The sequence below is a fragment of the Pseudophryne corroboree genome, chromosome 9 (genome assembly GCF_028390025.1).
Source record: "Pseudophryne corroboree isolate aPseCor3 chromosome 9, aPseCor3.hap2, whole genome shotgun sequence".
Lineage (NCBI taxonomy): Eukaryota > Metazoa > Chordata > Amphibia > Anura > Myobatrachidae > Pseudophryne > Pseudophryne corroboree.
In genome coordinates this window covers 458,444,537-458,459,761 of record NC_086452.1, presented here as the reverse complement: position 1 = coordinate 458,459,761, position 15,225 = coordinate 458,444,537, and the positions used below count along the sequence as shown (strand labels likewise).

The window sequence follows — 15,225 nt, the reverse complement described above, 5'->3', positions numbered from 1 at the left end:
TCTCTGCAGGACGTATGACAGTAAGTCACCCTGTGCTATAATACACCACGGACTGTCCCCAATCATGTACCTATCCCCATCTCTGCAGGACATATGACAGTGACAGTAAGTCACCCTGTGCTATAATACACCACGGACTGTCCCCAATCATGTACCTATCCCCATCTCTCCAGGATGTATGACAGTGACAGTAAGTCACCCTGTGCTATAATACACCACGGACTGTCCCCAATCATGTACCTATCCCCATCTCTGCAGGACGTATGACAGTGACAGTAAGTCACCCTGTGCTATAATACACCACGGACTGTCCCCAATCATGTACCTATCCCCATCTCTGCAGGACGTATGACAGTGACAGTAAGTCACCCTGTGCTATAATACACCACGGACTGTCCCCAATCATGTACCTATCCCCATCTCTGCAGGACGTATGACAGTAAGTCACCCTGTGCTATAATACACCACGGACTGTCCCCAATCATGTACCTATCCCCATCTCTGCAGGACGTATGACAGTAAGTCACCCTGTGCTATAATACACCACGGACTGTCCCCAATCATGTACCTATCCCCATCTCTGCAGGACGTATGACAGTAAGTCACCCTGTGCTATAATACACCACGGACTGTCCCCAATCATGTACCTATCCCCATCTCTGCAGGACGTATGACAGTAAGTCACCCTGTGCTATAATACACCACGGACTGTCCCCAATCATGTACCTATCCCCATCTCTGCAGAACGTATGACAGTGACAGTAAGTCACCCTGTGCTATAATACACCACGGACTGTCCCCAATCATGTACCTATCCCCATCTCTGCAGGACGTATGACAGTAAGTCACCCTGTGCTATAATACACCACGGACTGTCCCCAATCATGTACCTATCCCCATCTCTGCAGGACGTATGACAGTAACAGTAAGTCACCCTGTGCTATAATACACCACGGACTGTCCCCAATCATGTACCTATCCCCATCTCTGCAGGACGTATGACAGTGACAGTAAGTCACCCTGTGCTATAATACACCACGGACTGTCCCCAATCATGTACCTATCCCCATCTCTGCAGGATGTATGACAGTGACAGTAAGTCACCCTGTGCTATAATACACCACGGACTGTCCCCAATCATGTACCTATCCCCATCTCTGCAGGACGTATGACAGTGACAGTAAGTCACCATGTGCTATAATACACCACGGACTGTCCCAATCATGTACCTATCCCCATCTCTGCAGGATGTATGACAGTAAGTCACCCTGCGCTATAATACACCACGGACTGTCCCCAATCATGTACCTATCCCCATCTCTGCAGGACGTATGACAGTGACAGTAAGTCACCCTGTGCTATAATACACCACGGACTGTCCCCAATCATGTACCTATCCCCATCTCTGCAGGACGTATGACAGTGACAGTAAGTCACCCTGTGCTATAATACACCACGGACTGTCCCCAATCATGTACCTATCCCCATCTCTGCAGGACGTATGACAGTGACAGTAAGTCACCCTGTGCTATAATACACCACGGACTGTCCCCAATCATGTACCTATCCCCATCTCTGCAGGACGTATGACAGTGACAGTAAGTCACCATGTGCTATAATACACCACGGACTGTCCCAATCATGTACCTATCCCCATCTCTGCAGGATGTATGACAGTAAGTCACCCTGCGCTATAATACACCACGGACTGTCCCCAATCATGTACCTATCCCCATCTCTGCAGGACGTATGACAGTAAGTCACCCTGTGCTATAATACACCACGGACTGTCCCCAATCATGTACCTATCCCCATCTCTGCAGGACGTATGACAGTGACAGTAACTTTATATAGAAAGTTTTATTTCTTCGGTATGGAAAAAACATTTGTACAAAACTTTTTTTTCTTCTTATCAACAAAAGTAATTTCTGTTCCTGCTTTGTGTTATTGGAAGTTGTGCAGGATCTGCAGCCAGTGGCTGATGGAAGGGATGGGCCGGGACCTGTAACCTCTGTGACCAGGAGAAGGTCACAGCTTTTCGAATGGAAATAAGTGCTTCTCTTCTCCCCTCTTCTCCCTCCTGCTCTTCTGCTTAGCTTTCCTTCCCTGCTGGTCCTCCTGGCGGTTTTGGGGCCAGGATACAGCGGCGTCCTGAGCTGGGGTCTCCATGGCTGGACCGTCCTCATCGGATGACAGTCCCCCTTCTCCCAGTGCCGAGCTCAGCGTCTCCGTACCCTGTACCAAAATAATGTCAGAAATGCAGAATAATGGAGGTGAAGGTACACCTTCGCTGTCAGTCAGATGTAACAGGCAACAGTAGGCGTCCGGGTAACCCGCCATAAGGCGAGGCTTAACGTGTCTGCCAAGGGAAACCCTGACACAGCCAGCTTCATTTAGTACCAGCCAGATATCGGTCCCTTTGGGGACTACATTGACCAAATTTGTTCTGATGTGCTGTAACCAGCCAATGGCTGCCATGATGTGCCATCTAGCCGCAGCTCGCCTCTCTGCCATCTAGCCGCAGCTCGCCTCTCTGCCATCTAGCCGCAGCTCGCCTCTCTGCCATCTAGCCGCAGCTCGCCTCTCTGCCATCTAGCCGCAGCTCGGTTCCGGTATGAATGGTCGACCATGTTATGGTCGACAGTCATTAGGTCGACCACTATTGGTCGACATTGGCATGGTCGCTTCGCTCGCCATGCTTCGGGCACATTACTGTTCCCAATCGTAGTCCACGTGGATCGTAAAGTATGGAAAAGTTCCCCAAAAGAAAAAAAAATGTGAAAAACTCATGTCGACCTTTTCAGGTGTCGACCATTTTCATGTGTCGACCATGTGTCCATGTCGACCAATAGTGGTCGACCTAATGACTGTCGACCATAACATGGTCGACCATCCAAACGGATACCCCGTAGCTCACCTCTATGCCATCTAGCCGTAGCTCACCTCTGTGCCATCTAGCCGTAGCTCACCTCTTTGCCATATCGCGCTTTCAGCCTCTCTCTGATCAGAAGTCCCTTTATCAGCAGTTTCCAGTTCCCCAGTGCTCGCTTCTCCCGCTTCTACAAGACACAGAAGGACCTTGATTAGTGGTATTTGAAAATAGATAGTTGCAAGAATACATGTGCTGTAACCCACGGCAACCAGATGCTGTCTATAATTAGTCTGATTGGTTGCTATGGATTACAGAACCTGGACTGGTCTTTGCACCATGTTAGATACCTCCCCAATGGTAAACACTCTGGGATGCGACTTACCTCTTTCTGCTTGCGCTCTATCTCGACCTGTTCATTTTCCCAGGCGGCCAGCAAGACGTCTTTATACTCCTCACAGACTATATAGCCATCCGTTCTGGGAGAGAAGAACAAGAATCGCATAAAATAATGATAAATAAAGCCTACGTTCTGGAGATCAACATACGCATATGTGTCAAGCAACTTGGATGGTATGATGTGCCGTGCTGTAGCAACTCTGCGGCACAGTGGTTAGTACTGCTGGCTCACACCACTGTGGACATGGGTTTAAGTCTGACCATGGAGCGTGATCTGCTTGGGTTTCGTGTTAGACCCTGGATGTGGAATTTTGGAACCACTGAATAAACTCAGCGCATCACTGAATAAACTCAGCGCTTGGCAGAACTGCTGGTCTGACAATTCCATAAACTCCATTAGAACAGTTTAGAATTATTGGAGAAGAAGTTTTCCTATAAGTAAAGTGATCCACGCAGCTCTCCTATGCGGGGTACGCTCAATGTGTATTACGGGTGTATTAGGCAGGAACCCCAACCTTTATGTCTGAAGGTCTTACACAGGATGCGAGAAGCCGCAGTGAAAGTCAAAGCCGGTGATGGCGCTGACGCAGTCGATGTCCAGCTTCCTGGCCACGCGGTGCAGGTTGGGCACTTGTAAGTGGGCGCAGCCAATTGGCAGCATGGTAGGTCTGAACAGATAGACATTCCCAAACTCATTGCGTGGAACCTGGGAATCAAAGAGAAGGCGACCTGGCAATAATTATGTACCAACACAACAGAAAGAGGCTTGTCTGATTCCATAATTACTATTATATTCAACCACATTGTATCATCGTTAGCCACACGTCTTATATTAGCAAATGCAAATGCTGAAAGCTGCGTAACACTTCACTGGAGTCATATCTGCAGTCAGGCAGAGCAGCAAACCATGAAAATGTCCCGTTATCACAGAGGATATCCAGTAGTAAGTGAAAGGCCTTGTCCCGGTTGCCAAGAAAAAATAAATTAAATTAAATTATATAATATACAGATAAATATATATATATATATATATTTTTTTTTTACTGTGTGGAAACTCCCCCATATGGGAGATATAATTATGTATAAGGTTTGTGTTCCACGCTGAGAGTAAAGGTTTGTTTAATACTAACATCCCACACAACATTTGTAATTAAACACTGGGGGTGATTCAGTAAGGATCACTGATCCCGATGGTTGATTGACAGGCAGAGGCGCTTACTGGGAGGGACAGGGGCGAGGTAGGCCTGCGTTGGGAAAAATGAGGGCATGTCGCCCCCATTTTCTGGGGGTGGCGAGGCCAAGGACTGTGTTGCAAGACGTTTCCTTGGCCTCGCAAGCCGCCCAGTGACAGCAAGGCTGAGAAAGCTTAGACTTACTCAGCCTGCCATCGTAGATGGTTGCAATGCGATCGCATTGCAAACGCAGGGTATGCACCTCATCCTGCATTTGCATTGCTAACGATTGCAATTGCAAAGCTGCTGCAAATAGCTTTGCAATTGCAATCCTTAGTTATTTAGGCCCATTGTGCAGAGATAGGACAGACGCTGCAGGTCAGACTGTGCAGACATAGGGGGTCATTCCGAGTTGTTCACTCGTTATTTTTTTTCTCGCAACGGAGCGATTAGTCGCTAATGCGCATGCGCAATATCCGCAGTGCGACTGCGCCAAGTAAATTTGCTATGCAGTTAGGAATTTTACTCATGGCATTACGAGGTTTTTTCTTCGTTCTGGTGTAGTAATGTGATTGACAGGAAGTGGGTGTTTCTGGGCGGAAACTGGCCGTTTTATGGGCGTGTGTGAAAAAACGCTACCGTTTCTGGGAAAAACGCGGGAGTGGCTGAAGAAACGGGGGAGTGTCTGGGTGAACGCTGGGTGTGTTTGTGACGTCAAACCAGGAACGACAAGCACTGAACTGATCGCACTGGAAGAGTAAGTCTCGAGCTACTCAGAAACTGCACAGAGAAGTCTTTTCGCAATTTTGAGAACCTTTCGTTCGCAATTCTGCTAAGCTAAGATTCACTCCCAGTAGGCGGCGGCTTAGCGTGTGCAATGCTGCTAAAAGCAGCTTGCGAGCGAACAACTCGGAATGAGGGCCATAGGACAGACGCTGCAGGTCAGACTGTGCAGACATAGGACAGGCACTGCAGGTCAGACTGTGCAGACATAGGACAGGCACTGCAGGTCAGACTGTGCAGACATAGGACAGGCACTGCAGGTCAGACTGTGCAGACATAGGACAGGCACTGCAGGTCAGACTGTGCAGACATAGGACAGACACTGCAGGTCAGACTGTGCAGACATAGGACAGACGCTGCAGGTCAGACTGTGCAGAGATAAGACAGGCACTACAGGTCAGACTGTGCAGAGATAGGACAGGCACTACAGGTCAGACTGTGCAGACATAGGACAGGCGCTGCAGGTCAGACTGTGCAGACATAGGACAGGCGCTGCAGGTCAGACTGTGCAGACATAGGACAGGCGCTGCAGGTCAGACTGTGCAGACATAGGACAGGCGCTGCAGGTCAGACTGTGCAGACATAGGACAGGCACTAGAGGTCAGACTGTGTAGACATAGGACAGACGCTGCAGGTCAGACTGTGCAGACATAGGACAGGCACTAGAGGTCAGACTGTGCAGACATAGGACAGGCGCTGCAGGTCAGACTGTGCAGACATAGGACAGGCACTACAGGTCAGACTGTGCAGACATAGGACAGGCACTGCAGACTGTGCAGACATAGAACAGGCACTACAGGTCAGACTGTGCAGACATAGGACAGGCGCTGCAGGTCAGACTGTGCAGACATAGGACAGGCGCTGCAGGTCAGACTGTGCAGACATAGGACAGGCGCTGCAGGTCAGACTGTGCAGACATAGGACAGGCACTACAGGTCAGACTGTGCAGACATAGGACAGGCACTACAGGTCAGACTGTGCAGACATAGGACAGGCACTGCAGGTCAGACTGTGCAGACATAGGACAGGCGCTGCAGGTCAGACTGTGCAGACATAGGACAGGCGCTGCAGGTCAGACTGTGCATACATAGGACAGGCACTACAGGTCAGACTGTGCAGACATAGGACAGGCACTACAGGTCAGACTGTGCAGACATAGGACAGGCGCTGCAGGTCAGACTATGCAGACATAGGACAGGCGCTACAGGTCAGACTGTGCAGACATAGGACAGGCACTACAGGTCAGACTGTGCAGACATAGGACAGGCACTGCAGGTCAGACTGTGCAGACATAGGACAGGCACTACAGGTCAGACTGTGCAGACATAGGACAGGCGCTACAGGTCAGACTGTGCAGACATAGGACAGGCACTACAGGTCAGACTGTGCAGACATAGGACAGGCGCTGCAGGTCAGACTGTGCAGACATAGGAAAGGCGCTGCAGGTCAGACTGTGCAGACATAGGACAGGCACTACAGGTCAGACTGTGCAGACATAGGACAGGCACTACAGGTCAGACTATGCAGACATAGGACAGGCACTACAGGTCAGACTGTGCAGACATAGGACAGGCACTGCAGGTCAGACTGTGCAGACATAGGAAAGGCGCTGCAGGTCAGACTGTGCAGACATAGGACAGGCACTACAGGTCAGACTGTGCAGACATAGGACAGGCACTACAGGTCAGACTATGCAGACATAGGACAGGCACTACAGGTCAGACTGTGCAGACATAGGACAGGCACTGCAGGTCAGACTGTGCAGACATAGGACAGGCGCTGCAGGTCAGACTGTGCAGACATAGGACAGGCGCTGCAGGTCAGACTGTGCAGACATAGGACAGGCGCTGCAGGTCAGACTGTGCAGACATAGGACAGGCGCTGCAGGTCAGACTGTGCAGACATAGGACAGGCGCTGCAGGTCAGACTGTGCATACATAGGACAGGCACTACAGGTCAGACTGTGCAGACATAGGACAGGCGCTGCAGGTCAGACTGTGCAGACATAGGACAGGCGCTGCAGGTCAGACTGTGCAGACATAGGACAGGCGCAGCAGGTCAGACTGTGCAGACATAGGACAGGCGCTACAGGTCAGACTGTGCAGACATAGGACAGGCGCTACAGGTCAGACTGTGCAGACATAGGACAGGCACTACAGGTCAGACTGTGCAGACATAGGACAGGCACTGCAGGTCAGACTGTGCAGACATAGGACAGGCGCTACAGGTCAGACTGTGTAGACATAGGACAGGCACTACAGGTCAGACTGTGCAGACATAGGACAGGCACTACAGGTCAGACTGTGCAGACATAGGACAGGCGCTGCAGGTCAGACTGTGCAGACATAGGACAGGCACTGCAGGTCAGACTGTGCAGACATAGGACAGGCTCTGCAGGTCAGACTGTGCAGACATAGGACAGACGCTGCAGGTCAGACTGTGCAGACATAGGACAGGCGCTGCAGGTCAGACTGTGCAGACATAGGACAGGCACTACAGGTCAGACTGTGCAGACATAGGACAGGCGCTGCAGGTCAGACTGTGCAGACATAGGACAGGCACTAGAGGTCAGACTGTGCAGACATAGGACAGACGCTGCAGGTCAGACTGTGCAGACATAGGACAGACGCTACAGGTCAGACTGTGCAGACATAGGACAGGCGCTACAGGTCGGACTGTGCAGACATAGGACAGGCACTACAGGTCAGACTGTGCAGACATAAGACAGGCACTACAGGTCAGACTGTGCAGACATAGGACAGGCACTGCAGGTCAGACTGTGCAGACATAGGACAGGCACTACAGGTCAGACTATGCAGACATAGGACAGGCACTACAGGTCAGACTGTGCAGACATAGGACAGGCACTACAGGTCAGACTATGCAGACATAGGACAGGCACTACAGGTCAGACTGTGCAGACATAGGACAGGCACTACAGGTCAGACTATGCAGACATAGGACAGGCACTACAGGTCAGACTGTGCAGACATAGGACAGGCACTGCAGGTCAGACTGTGCAGACATAGGACAGGCGCTGCAGGTCAGACTATGCAGACATAGGACAGGCACTACAGGTCAGACTGTGCAGACATAGGACAGGCGCTGCAGGTCAGACTGTGCAGACATAGGACAGGCGCTGCAGGTCAGACTGTGCAGACATAGGACAGGCGCTGCAGGTCAGACTGTGCAGACATAGGACAGGCGCTACAGGTCAGACTGTGCAGACATAGGACAGGCGCTACAGGTCAGACTGTGCAGACATAGGACAGGCGCTACAGGTCAGACTGTGCAGACATAGGACAGGCACTGCAGGTCAGACTGTGCAGACATAGGACAGGCACTACAGGTCAGACTGTGCAGACATAGGACAGGCGCTACAGGTCAGACTGTGCAGACATAGGACAGGCACTACAGGTCAGACTGTGCAGACATAGGACAGGCACTACAGGTCAGACTGTGCAGACATAGGACAGGCGCTGCAGGTCAGACTGTGCAGACATAGGACAGGCACTGCAGGTCAGACTGTGCAGACATAGGACAGACGCTGCAGGTCAGACTGTGCAGACATAGGACAGGCGCTGCAGGTCAGACTGTGCAGACATAGGACAGGCGCTGCAGGTCAGACTGTGCAGACATAGGACAGGCACTACAGGTCAGACTGTGCAGACATAGGACAGACGCTGCAGGTCAGACTGTGCAGACATAGGACAGGCACTACAGGTCAGACTGTGCAGACATAGGACAGGCGCTGCAGGTCAGACTATGCAGACATAGGACAGGCACTGCAGGTCAGACTGTGCAGACATAGGACAGGCACTACAGGTCAGACTGTGCAGACATAGGACAGACGCTGCAGGTCAGACTGTGCAGACATAGGACAGGCACTACAGGTCAGACTGTGCAGACATAGGACAGGCGCTGCAGGTCAGACTATGCAGACATAGGACAGGCACTGCAGGTCAGACTGTGCAGACATAGGACAGGCGCTACAGGTCAGACTGTGCAGACATAGGACAGGCACTACAGGTCAGACTGTGCAGACATAGGACAGGCACTACAGGTCAGACTGTGCAGGCATAGGACAGGCGCTGCAGGTCAGACTGTGCAGACATAGGACAGGCACTACAGGTCAGACTGTGCAGACATAGGACAGGCGCTGCAGGTCAGACTGTGCAGACATAGGACAGGCACAGGACAGGCGCTGCAGGTCAGACTGTGCAGACATAGGACAGGCACTACAGGTCAGACTGTGCAGACATAGGACAGGCACTACAGGTCAGACTGTGCAGACATAGGACAGGCACTACAGGTCAGACTATGCAGACATAGGACAGGCACTGCAGGTCAGACTGTGCAGACATAGGACAGGCACTGCAGGTCAGACTGTGCAGACATAGGACAGGCACTGCAGGTCAGACTGTGCAGACATAGGACAGACGCTGCAGGTCAGACTGTGCAGACATAGGACAGGCGCTGCAGGTCAGACTGTGCAGACATAGGACAGGCGCTGCAGGTCAGACTGTGCAGACATAGGACAGGCGCTGCAGGTCAGACTGTGCAGACATAGGACAGGCGCTGCAGGTCAGACTGTGCAGACATAGGACAGGCACTACAGGTCAGACTGTGCAGACATAGGACAGACGCTGCAGGTCAGACTGTGCAGACATAGGACAGGCACTACAGGTCAGACTGTGCAGACATAGGACAGACGCTGCAGGTCAGACTGTGCAGACATAGGACAGACGCTGCAGGTCAGACTGTGCAGAGATAGGACAGACACTACAGGTCAGACTGTGCAGACATAGTACAGGCACTGCAGGTCAGACTGTGCAGACATAGGATAGGTGCTGCAGGTCAGACTGTGCAGACATAGGACAGGTACTACAGGTCAGACTATGCAGACATAGGACAGGCGCTGCAGGTCAGACTGTGCAGACATAGGACAGGCACTACAGGTCAGACTGTGCAGACATAGGACAGGCGCTGCAGGTCAGACTGTGCAGACATAGGACAGGCGCTGCAGGTCAGACTATGCAGACATAGGACAGGCGCTGCAGGTCAGACTGTGCAGACATAGGACAGGCGCTGCAGGTCAGACTGTGCAGACATAGGACAGGCGCTGCAGGTCAGACTGTGCAGACATAGGACAGGCGCTGCAGGTCAGACTGTGCAGACATAGGACAGGCGCTGCAGGTCAGACTGTGCAGACATAGGACAGGCGCTGCAGGTCAGACTGTGCAGACATAGGACAGGCGCTGCAGGTCAGACTGTGCAGACATAGGACAGGCGCTGCAGGTCAGACTGTGCAGACATAGGACAGGCACTGCAGGTCAGACTGTGCAGACATAGGACAGGCACTACAGGTCAGACTGTGCAGACATAGTACAGGCGCTGCAGGTCAGACTGCGCAGACATAGTACAGGCGCTGCAGGTCAGACTGTGCAGACATAAGACAGGCGCTGCAGGTCAGACTGTCCCCTACACTGTGCTGATCTAGGCCGAGTATGCAGCTTATAATTGGACTCACTGGGGCAGATGTATTAACTCGGAGAAGGCATACGGAAGTGATAAACCAGTGATAAGTGCAAGGTGATAAACGCACCAGCCAGTCAGCTCCTGTCAATTTACATATTGGAGCTTATTGGCTGGTGCGTTTATCACCCTGCACGTATCACTGGTTTATCACTTCCGTATGCCGTCTCCAGGTTAATACATCTGCCCCACTGTGTGATAACTGGAGGACACAGAGCCTTCCAATACAGAAGTGACAGAATAACTACAACACACTGTCTCACCTTCCCATCCACAGCGACAGGCGGCTGGTAGTCCTCAGTCTGCCACAGGCCAAACAGGGCAAGGTCATTGCAGTCCTTCTCTGGATCTGCCAGACGGGCTTTCCTGGCCCGGTTAGACTGGCCTTTCACCATCTGTGCAGCAAACAAATCAGAGGAAACGTTATACAAATTTCCACTGCGCGCCCTGAAACTTTATTTTCAAAACGTTTCTTCTAAATGGTCTTAGAAAATGATTTACCCGTCCGATCTCATTTGTTCCGCAGGCTGGAGTGAAATACTATGTACAAGAGATTATATTTATTCCTATACACTGCTGGCATTCATTGTGTTAGATAGCACGGTGATAGTTTTTCTGATTAAATAAGTAAATAAAGTTCCATTTTGATATTACATGTAACAAGACTGTGGGCCTGTCAGAAGCGCACGTAGTGTTGACGCCATACGCTGGTGGTCCATGTGCCTGCGTCCAGGTGGAAACTACGTAGAGAGAGAGATGCAATTTTGGTAGGCGCTTCGGGAAGGTAGCTAACCCGGCACGGGTGTCGCGGTCAGCGGCTGCAACTAAGACGCAGGTGCAGTTGCAGAAAAAGATGCAGTTGCGGTTACACATACTCAGAAGTGGTTCCAGGTGCTTTTGTAGGAGCCTGGTGAGGGCAGTAAGTTACCCACTCAGGACGCAGTGGAAGGAGCCGTTAACCGGCAGTTACTTATAGCAACAAGGAATCTCTATACCCCAGGATAGTAAGCCCAATCAGGTTGCTCAGTAATAGCGTGACGTCTCTGCAATCTGCACCAGTCAACAGAGACAGGCCATCTGGTCACATTAATTAATATTGTGATTTAGTCAGGAGACACGAGCTTTGGTTCCACACAGGAATAAAAAGGTGAAAAATCCTTACCTTGTACGGCATCTCCCCGAGCCGCACCACGCGCGCCTCTTTGAGCCATGTGTCCCTGGAGTGGAGGCTGTGGACACAAGACCTGAAGAAACGAGCGGATATTAACCACAACCGACAGATTAAACTGTTGCTCAGCGCGTCGTTAAACCAACTCCGGACAACATGATTCCCACGACAGCAAGCAATAAGCCCCTCACCCCAGCAGAAAACAAGGAGGCTGGCTGACACTGGGAGAGGGACAGCTTGGGACATAAGTAGGACCAGGGATTTTGGCCCTAGATATTGTGCTATATACAGAACAAAAGAGTATAGTTTTTAACAGATGACTCCACAATTTTGAATGGTCACTAAAGAGATTCCGAGGACGTAATATGAGGTACTCTGGGATATGGAGGGGAGGAGAGTTCTAAATTTGAATATTCAGTGCCTTGTTCCTGCGGAAACCGTCCATATCCCAAGAGTACTCCAGTGACCCCTAGTGGATGAAAAAGAAATAATGTCAGCATTGGGACCACCAACTCCCTACCTGGAATACACGGCTTCCCCCCTGCAGTAGCCCAGGATGGCCGCAGATTCTGGGTAGATGGCCTCATATTTCAGCAGGTGCCTCTTTAGAGCATAAAGTGGATGATTCTTAAGCTCGGTGATTGACGTGGGCAGAGGTTGGTCCAGTAATTTAGCTTCAAACTACAGACAGGAGAGATCAGGCATTAATTTCCCTATTCGGCGGTGATCTGACGCTAGAGTCAAAAAAAATAAGAATTTACTTACCGATAATTCTATTTCTCGTAGTCCGTAGTGGATGCTGGGAACTCCGTAAGGACCATGGGGAATAGCGGCTCCGCAGGAGACAGGGCACATCTAAAGAAAGCTTTAGGATCACCTGGTGTGCACTGGCTCCTCCCCCTATGACCCTCCTCCAAGCCTCAGTTAGGATACTGTGCCCGGACGAGCGTACACAATAAGGAAGGATTTTTGAATCCCGGGTAAGACTCATACCAGCCACACCAATCACACTGTACAACTTGTGATCTGAACCCAGTTAACAGCATGATAATAGAGAAGCCTCTCGAAAAGATGGCTCACTACAACAATAACCCGAATTTTTTGGTAACAATAATTATGTACCAGTATTGCAGACAATCCGCACTTGGGATGGGCGCCCAGCATCCACTACGGACTACGAGAAATAGAATTATCGGTAAGTAAATTCTTATTTTCTCTGACGTCCTAGTGGATGCTGGGAACTCCGTAAGGACCATGGGGATTATACCAAAGCTCCCAAACGGGCGGGAGAGTGCGGATGACTCTGCAGCCCCCAATGAGAGAACTCCCGGTCCTCCTCAGCCAGGGTATCAAATTTGTAGAATTTTACAAACGTATTTGCTCCTGACCAAGTAACTGCTCGGCAAAGTTGTAAAGCCGAGACCCCTCGGGCAGCTGCCCAAGATGAGCCCACCTTCCTTGTGGAGTGGGCATTTACAGATTTTTGGCTGTGGCAGGCCTGCCACAGAATGTGCAAGCTGAATTGTACTACAAATCCAACGAGCAATCGTCTGCTTAGAAGCAGGAGCACCCAGCTTGTTGGGTGCATACAGGATAAACAGCGAGTCAGATTTCCTGACTCCAGCCGTCCTGGAAACATATATTTTCCGGGTCCTGACAACGTCTAGCAACTTGGAGTCCTCCAAGTCCCTAGTAGCCGCAGGCACCACAATAGGTTTGGTTCAGGTGAACGCTGAAACCACCTTAGGGAGAAACTGAGGACGAGTCCTCAATTCCGCCCTGTCCGAATGGAAAATCAGATAAGGGCTTTTACAGGATAAAGCCACCAATTCTGACACGCGCCTGGCCCAGGCCAGAGCCAACAGCATGACCACTTTTTCTGTGAGATATTTTAACTCCACAGATTTAAGTGTGTCAAACCAATGTGACTTTTGGAACCCAAAAACCACCTGGAGATCCCAAAAGTGCCACTAAAGGCACAAAAGGAGGCTGTATATGCAGTACCCCTTTAACAAATGTCTGAACTTCAGGGACTGAAGCTAGTTCTTTTTTGGAAGAAAATTGACAGAGCCGAAATTTGAACCTTAATGGACCCCAATTTCAGGCCCATAGATACTCCTGTTTGCAGGAAATGTAGGAATCGACCCAGTTGAATTTCCTCCGTCGAGCCTTACTGGCCTCGCACCACGCAACATATTTTCGCCAAATGCGGTGATAATGTTTTGCGGTTACATCCTTCCTGGCTTTGATCAGGATAGGGATGACTTCATCCGGAATGCCTTTTTCCTTCAGGATCCGGCGTTCAACCGCCATGCCGTCAACGCAGCCGCGGTAAGTCTTGGAACAGACAAGGTCCTTGCTGGAGCAGGTCCCTTCTTAGAGGTAGAGGCTACGGATCCTCCGTGAGCATCTCTTGAAGTTCCGGTTACCAATTCCTTCTTGGCCAATCCGGAGCCACTAATATAGTGCTTACTCCTCTCCATCTTATCAATCTCAGTACCTTGGGTATGAGAGGCAGAGGAGGGAACACATACACTGACTGGTACACCCACGGTGTTACCAGAGCGTCTACAGCTATTGCCTGAGGGTCCCTTGACCTGGCGCAATACCTGTCGAGTTTTTCCCAACGGTTTATAATCATGTGGAAGACTTCTGGGTGAAGTCCTTACTCTCCCGGGTGGAGGTCGTGCTGAGGAAAACTGCTTCCCAGTTGTCCACTCCCGGAATGAAAACTGCTGACAGTGCTATCACATGGTTTTTCGCCCCGCGAAGAATCCTTGCAGCTTCTGCCATTGCCCTCCTGCTTCTTGTGGCACCCTGTCTGTTTACGTGGGTGACTGCCGTAATGTTGTCCGACTGGATCAACACCGGCTGACCTTGAAGCAGAGGTCTTGCTAAGCTTAGAGCATTGTAAATGGCCCTTAGCTTCAGGACATTTATGTGAAGTGATGTCTCCAGGCTTGACCATAAGCCCTGGATATTCCTTCCCTGTGCGACTGCTCCCCAGCCTCGCAGGCTGGCATCCGTGGCCACCAGGACCCAGTCCCGCATGCCGAATCTGCGGCCCTCTAGAAGATGAGCACTCTGCAACCACCACAGGAGGGATACCCTTGTCCCTGGTGACAGGGTTATCCGCTGAAGCATCTGAAGATGCGACCCGGACCATTTGTCCAGTAGGTTCCACTGGAAAGTCTTGCGTGGAATCTGCCGAATGGGATTGCTTCGTAGGAAGCCACCATTTTTACCCAGAACCCTTGTGCATTGATGCACTGAGACTTGGTTCGGTTTTAGGAGGTTCC

General features: G+C 50.9%; 1 protein-coding gene across 3 annotated transcripts in view; it reads right to left on the bottom strand.

Annotated features, from left to right (window-relative positions):
* Window positions 1–1,845: 1,845 nt before the first annotated feature.
* The window catches only part of XPC (XPC complex subunit, DNA damage recognition and repair factor), a 68,761-nt gene continuing 55,381 nt past the window's right edge, over window positions 1,846–15,225 (bottom strand). For 2 of the 3 annotated variants that reach the window (XM_063941256.1, XM_063941257.1), the window contains 7 exons: window positions 12,447–12,607; window positions 11,921–12,002; window positions 11,022–11,153; window positions 3,805–3,974; window positions 3,255–3,348; window positions 2,970–3,059; window positions 1,846–2,235 (listed from right to left, as the gene is read on the bottom strand). In XM_063941256.1, coding sequence (XP_063797326.1) covers window positions 2,029–2,235; window positions 2,970–3,059; window positions 3,255–3,348; window positions 3,805–3,974; window positions 11,022–11,153; window positions 11,921–12,002; window positions 12,447–12,607 — 936 coding nt within the window. In that variant the 3' untranslated portion in view covers window positions 1,846–2,028. Of the gene's footprint in view, window positions 2,236–2,969; window positions 3,060–3,254; window positions 3,349–3,783; window positions 3,975–11,021; window positions 11,154–11,920; window positions 12,003–12,446; window positions 12,608–15,225 lie in introns of those variants that run through there. The other variant, XM_063941258.1, reaches the window with a different exon arrangement.